This window comes from Lactuca virosa, chromosome 2 (assembly GCF_052849685.1).
Source record: "Lactuca virosa cultivar CGN04683 chromosome 2, Lactuca_virosa_CGN04683_v6, whole genome shotgun sequence".
NCBI classification, from domain to species: Eukaryota; Viridiplantae; Streptophyta; class Magnoliopsida; order Asterales; family Asteraceae; genus Lactuca; species Lactuca virosa.
The window spans coordinates 303,215,952-303,222,283 of record NC_136427.1 but is presented as its reverse complement, the minus strand read 5'-3'; the positions used below and the strand labels follow the sequence as shown (position 1 = coordinate 303,222,283).

The 6,332-nt window shown below is 39.6% G+C and overlaps 1 protein-coding gene across 1 annotated transcript; it reads right to left on the bottom strand.

Annotated features, from left to right (window-relative positions):
- Positions 1-888: 888 nt before the first annotated feature.
- Positions 889-3,578, bottom strand: SBT1.3 (subtilase 1.3). The gene has a single exon (XM_079081123.1). The coding sequence runs from the start codon at positions 3,464-3,466 to the stop codon at positions 1,121-1,123; it is 2,346 nt and encodes a 781-aa protein (XP_078937249.1). The 5' UTR covers positions 3,467-3,578; the 3' UTR covers positions 889-1,120.
- Between the last annotated feature and the right edge of the window lie 2,754 nt (positions 3,579-6,332).

Genomic DNA, 6,332 nt, shown 5'->3' with positions numbered 1-6,332 from the left:
ATAATATTTCAAATAACAATTTCTTATCAAGGCACTAATAAGAAATCATAAACTATGAATTTATATAGAATTTAAATTTTTCTGATTACCAAAAATAAGAACAAAATCAACATTAAATGTTGATTTTATAATGTAATTAATGATGACAGTTTCAAAGATAATTATCAAAAATATATTCCAAAAACAATATTTTTCGTAACAATTTCCTCAACAAAATTAATTTTCAAGGCGAGACACTATTGTTGAACCTTGTCATTTTGATCGAACTGAGAGCAAAATTTCCTCAACAAAATTAATTTTCAAGGCTAGACACTACCATTAAACCTTGTCATTTTGATCAAACTGAGATCAAAGTCAATTTATATAAACGTCCATCTCATTAATGTAAATTCTATTAATAATCTATAAATTCTATTATACTAAGATGATTTGTTGACCTAAAATCAGTAGTTACATTAATTATATTAAGATGATTTATTGACCTAAAATCAGTAGTTACATTAACTATATTAAGATGATTTATTGACCTAAAATCAGTAGTTACATTAACTATATTAATATGATTTATTGACCTAAAATCAGTAGTTACATTCATTATATGCATCATATATATGCTTACGAGTCGTTAAAAGATGTTGCATCATATATGCTTATGAGTCGTGAAAAAGATGTTGATTTACAACTACCATTAAGCACCCCATTAATGTAACATGATATAACTTTTTTTTTTAAAATGTCTCCATTCCCTTTGTCGGTGTTTCTGATTTTGAAATTGATAGCTTATGTCTCTTTTGCCCATAGTACCATTCAATTTGCTTTCCACTTGTTGAGGTAATACCAACACATAATAACTCTGTTTGTCGGTTTATCAGTTGATATAAAAATCGGTAAGCTAAAAATTGCAGCAATCTTAAGATTTCTGTATCTTTTGGTCATCTTTTCTCATCTCAAACTAGGAAATTCTCAAATTGCAAGCATACACCTTACAATAGTTAAATCTTAAATCTAAACCAAAAAAATAAAAAAAAAACCCAAAAAGGATTACATGATATGAGAACGAATCTAACACTTTAACATTGCTCTCTCTCTTTTATTGTCGATCCTTAACATCATTCATGGTTTATAGTGGTGACAACCATGTGAGTATAACTGGGCTTCTTACTCTGTGTACACCATCTTTCCAAATCAAAGCCCCAGACTGTGGTGCTGTTTGCCTAGTCTTTGTTGTAAACGTGACCTTGTACGACAGTTTCTGATATTTTTTGGTGAAATTTAATGTAGATGGCTCCACCTTCACATTCACACCTTTGAATTCTGAAACCACAACATGGTACTTTGAAAGCGGAGGTCCGACATTAGTCACAGTTCTATGAACTGTCAAACTAGAAACTCTTTTATCTTCTGGAAACACAACTGAGATAGCCGGGTAGTTCAAATCACTCGGGCCGGAAAGCGAATGATGACATGTCCTATTTGAATACTTAGCGAAAACCATGAGCTGAATTCGGGTCAAACCCTGTGTGCATAAAAAGTCAAAGTAATCTTGTGGGCCAATGTCGTAAATCAAACCCGGGTCAACCGCTTTAGACGGGTTGATATGACCCGCACCATGGTCATACGGGCTGGATAGTCCACCGGTTGAAGAATCATGTAAAGGGTGATAGGTGTTATCATGGATATATGCGGTTGTCATTAGGGCTGATTTTATAGCAGCTGGGCTCCACTCTGGGTGTCTTGCCTTGAGTAATGCAGCAACACCACTCACGTGAGGACATGACATGGAAGTTCCTGAGAGAATATTGAACGCGACTCTCCGGCGATCAGTCTCCAGACTTGATGGCCCCATGTCGCCGGTCCATGCCGCAAGTATGTTCACTCCCGGAGCCACCAGATCCGGCTTTAAAACCTCCAATGACAGGAAATTAGGTCCTCTGGATGAAAAAGCGGCCACCACCGGAGATGGTTTTATACCGATTTTAGTCCCGTAAAATGCGAGATTTGCTGTGGGGTTTCGACCTGTCATCGCATACTGTTTGATTGCTCTTCCTTCTTTTTCTCCGACAGCCACCGCCGGAAGAAGGTGGCAGTCCGCCACGAGTTCCTCTCCGTTGGCGGCGGTGTTGGACAGAATCATGCCGATGCCACCTGCTTGTTTCACCACTTGACCTTTTTGAACTCGAGGACTGATTCCCCTGTCGCATATCACAATCTTCCCGGAAACCACATGTGGGTCCAGAGTTCCTTCCAAACACAGAGAACCTGGGTCGGGGCTACTTGAATTACTCCCGGTGTAAACCACTGGGTACATCATTTTTGGCGATAGATTTCTTCGCCCTTTGTAAAGAGATACTCCTTTTAGCATCGCCCCGGATCCGAGCTTCACAGACCCGGGAAAATCTCGGTCCATGGTGCTTGCTCCGACTGTCGTAATCCATGGAGAAACATTAGTTAGGCTGACCGGGTCAGGCCCACCGTTTCCTGCGGAGCAGGAAATGAGAATCCCCTTCTCCATGGCTCCAAAAGCTGCAATCGATAAACTGTCACGGTGGTACGACGAAACTCCACCGCCTAAAGAAATAGACATGACATTGACTCCGTCTGTCACCGCCTTGTCAACGGCGGAGAGAATATCAGAGCTAAAACACCCACCGGTCCAACACACTTTATAGGCAGCAATTCTAGCTCCGGGGGACATTCCTCGAGCTGTGCCGTAAGCGTACCCCAAAAGATTTGCCCCATGCACCGGCGAACCTGCAACTGTCGCCGCCGTGTGAGTTCCATGCCCGTCTTGATCTCTAGGAGATTTGTATTCTTTCTCCTCGTTTATATTACCGGTGGCAGCTTCGTATCCACGGTAAAACGCTCTAGCCCCGACTATCTTTTTATTACAATGACGCTTTTCGAAACCCCGGCCCACTTCACATCCGCCTCTCCAGTGCGCGGGAACCGGGGTAAATCCAGTGTCGTTGAAACTCTGACTCTCCGGCCAGATTCCGGTATCCAGTACACCGACAACGACGTCGTGATCAGTCAATTTGTCAGTCCAGACGCTCGTACTATCTTGTGGTTCAAGCCCTAGAAACATTGGACTTCGTGTGGTATGAAGTTCATATCTTACCTCGGGGAGTACGCTAACAACGCCATTCTGATCCTCCAGACGCTCCGCTTCCTCCTCGCTCAGCCGTGCCGCCATACCATGGAAAGCCGACTGGTACGTATACATCACCCTTTCTTCTTCTTCTTCTTCATTGAAATCATCCAATGGAACTGCAACTGATTTCACGAGCGATGAGTACCACGAAACATGGTCGGTGAAGGTGGTAGGGATGGCGGTGATATCCATGTGAACAATATAAGTTTTCTTGGAGACGCCATTGTTGGTGGATGAGAGAGCAATGTTGTTGATTGTGAGATAGGTTGATAGATACAGGAATAACCACCATTTGACTGGATTAATCCCACCCATTTCTTCCAATTTTAAATTCTTGGGATAGATGAAACGAAGAAGATGAGTGAAGAAGAAAAAGGCAAATGGAGTATTTTTATTAGAGGCGGTGTGTGGAGTGGAGTAAAGAGTAAAGAGGAGGGTACGTGCTTGGTTCTGTCATCTTGTGCAGGTAATAAAAGTGGTAGTTGTATAATTATGGCGGTTCGTATTTAGTTTTTGGGACATGGACTTTGGCTGGTGATAAGAATTTAATGAATCATTACCACTTCAGGTATTTAAACTTTTAAACACATTAACAATATTAACATTATAATAACGTAGGCCTGTAGCTTATTATGTTATTTAGTGGTAACAAAGGGGATTTATTACTTATCTAAGGTGATGATGATGTTCAAATGACATTTAAATTGTTTATTCCATTAACTACCATGAAATGACAACTAGAAAGTGGGACCTTTATTTCCCAAATTGGAGATATGATACATGACGAAAGATATAGAAAGTAATCTTGTGATAATGGTACTACAAAAAAAAAAAAAAAAGGAACTTTTTTGTACCTTAAGTTTATGTTTTCTTTATAAACAAAATTGGTCACTTGTTATGTATGGCAAATTGGCAATGACAAGATGTAAAACACAACCCCACTGCCAGCGACTCGTTTTTAATGTTCAACGGTTGGTAAAATGGAAGAGTAACTCCCAACAGTTATTAATGATTTACTTATTAATTACTATCTCTTGTTGTAGTTGTAGGCCTGTAGCTTATTATGTGATGGAGCATTTGTTTATCACAAGCACCTGCGCAACAAGAATTTACTGTTGCCGTTTACTGCCGCACATCCCGAGAGACCATACCAGCATTGATATTCTTTTCATTTATAAAAATAACTTAAAAAAAAAAAAAAAAAAAAGTTGACCTGACCTCATTTGCAAAAGGTTTTAGGAAATATACCGTTTCTTTATTTTTTTCAGACATTTTTTCAAAAAATAACCATCATTAAATATTGTAATTCTAAATTTCGAAGTGGTCGAAGGGGGTATCGAACATAAGAAAAAAATTTTAAATAAATAAAATTTTCATATTATATTATTACCCGAAAATCATTTTCAAAATCCCAAAATGATATATTCACAAATCGGTGCTTGTAAATTTTGAAGAATGGAAAGACAAGTTAAGGTCCCCAAATGTGGTAGGTTGAGCTAAGAGCCGAAATATGTTTACCTTTTTTTTTTTTTTCTTTTGGAAACGGTAAATAAATAAAACAACCACATGATTAGCGAGTGACTAGATCATTGGCAAAGTACAAGAAGATTACAAATAAAACGATTAACAAAAATTAAAATGTGAAATACACCAATCAATCCATCTACCATATGCTTTAGAGCTCCGGTATTTAAACCACGAAAACGATTGGGAGGTAATATTATCCGCAATCTTTGTTGGGGTTGTAACCACCTTGTTAAGCGCCTTGTTGTTCTTTGTTATCCAAATGTACCAAACCATGCAATAAAATACTAAAATGAGAATCAACTTTTTCTTAGGGCAATTACCCCAAGAAGCAGCAAAGTCAAGATAGTCTTCCATGTTGGAAAATTGCCTTCCAGTTATATCATGCCATTTTAAAATCCAATCATGTTTATCTTCTGCAACCTTACAAGTTACAAACAGATGGCCCACCGTCTCTGGTTCAATTCTGTAGAGTGTACATAAATTGGACTGGACATTAATACCCCTTTTAGCAAGCTTTGTTGCAACTGGCACTCTCCTCAAGGCAACACGCCAAACAAAACAATGCACCTTAATCAACTATCGATCCATTGTGTGAACTTGACATAGAATCGATTTTCTTCCTCAATGTGTTCACCGTGTATATACCATAAGCATTGGGATTGAATGTAAACCCCAACACAGTGGGTGTGATTATGATATTGTTGAGGGTAGAGCATAGTTCCCGAAATTCCGATTGAACATTATTTCCTCTATGTGATGATTTCTAGCACCATATGAAGCTTGAGTCGGATACTCTTTCAGTAACAAAACACCTTTTCACAAATTCCAATTCATATAGTAAAGGAAATTTATTTTTAAGAGTATCATCACCACACCACCGATCTAACCAAAATAAGATTTACACATTAGAACCAGGAACCACAGAGAACAAGGATTGATGATCGATGTGTACTTCAGGAAGGTTGTTAACTGTCTTGGCTATATTAGACCAGACACCATATACATAATTGGTTTCGTGAATAAATTGTGGATGTTATCAATATACTTCCTCCATATACGGCCAGATAGTGGGCCAGCTGTAGCGTTCTCTATGCGGCCAGATAGTGTGGGAAAGTGTTGTAAGACTGCGGAATGAATCGTAGCATTCACAAATTCTTTCAGATGAGTTACGCCAGGGTGGGTTAGTTCATGAGATTGTGAAAAGGCCACAACATGATTGGATCCTGGAAAAGGTAAGTCGTAGGGGTTCGAGGTGGAGTTGGGCATGTGTAGCCCAAGGTAGGTGGGACCCATGGGCAAGGACGCTCTGTGGTATGGTTTGGGTGCGACCCGTGGGCGAGGCCCGTGTGCTTATAGCAGTGCATGTGGGACCTGGCAGAGACTGTTGGGTCAAGGTATGGGATTTTGGATCTCAGGATTTATGGAGCTAGGAGTCGCGACATGGATGGGGTAGTTTTCGATAGCCGAAGTTTTCTTCGGAAGTTTCAGGGAGCGACTGTGAGGGTGTTCTTTGGCTCAGCAACCGGGTGGGAATTCGATATTCCAGATAGTTGGCAGATAAGTTGGGACCAGGGAGGTCTCGGTTCATTTGGAAAGTGGATAAGAGGCAGAATGATGTTTCAGGCAAAAGTAGTGATGTGAGGATTCTTATGTG

Bases quoted from the DNA above. Each gene is read 5' to 3' on its own strand.
- SBT1.3 (XM_079081123.1), bottom strand. From the start codon at position 3,466: ATGGGTGGGATTAATCCAGTCAAATGGTGGTTATTCCTGTATCTATCA.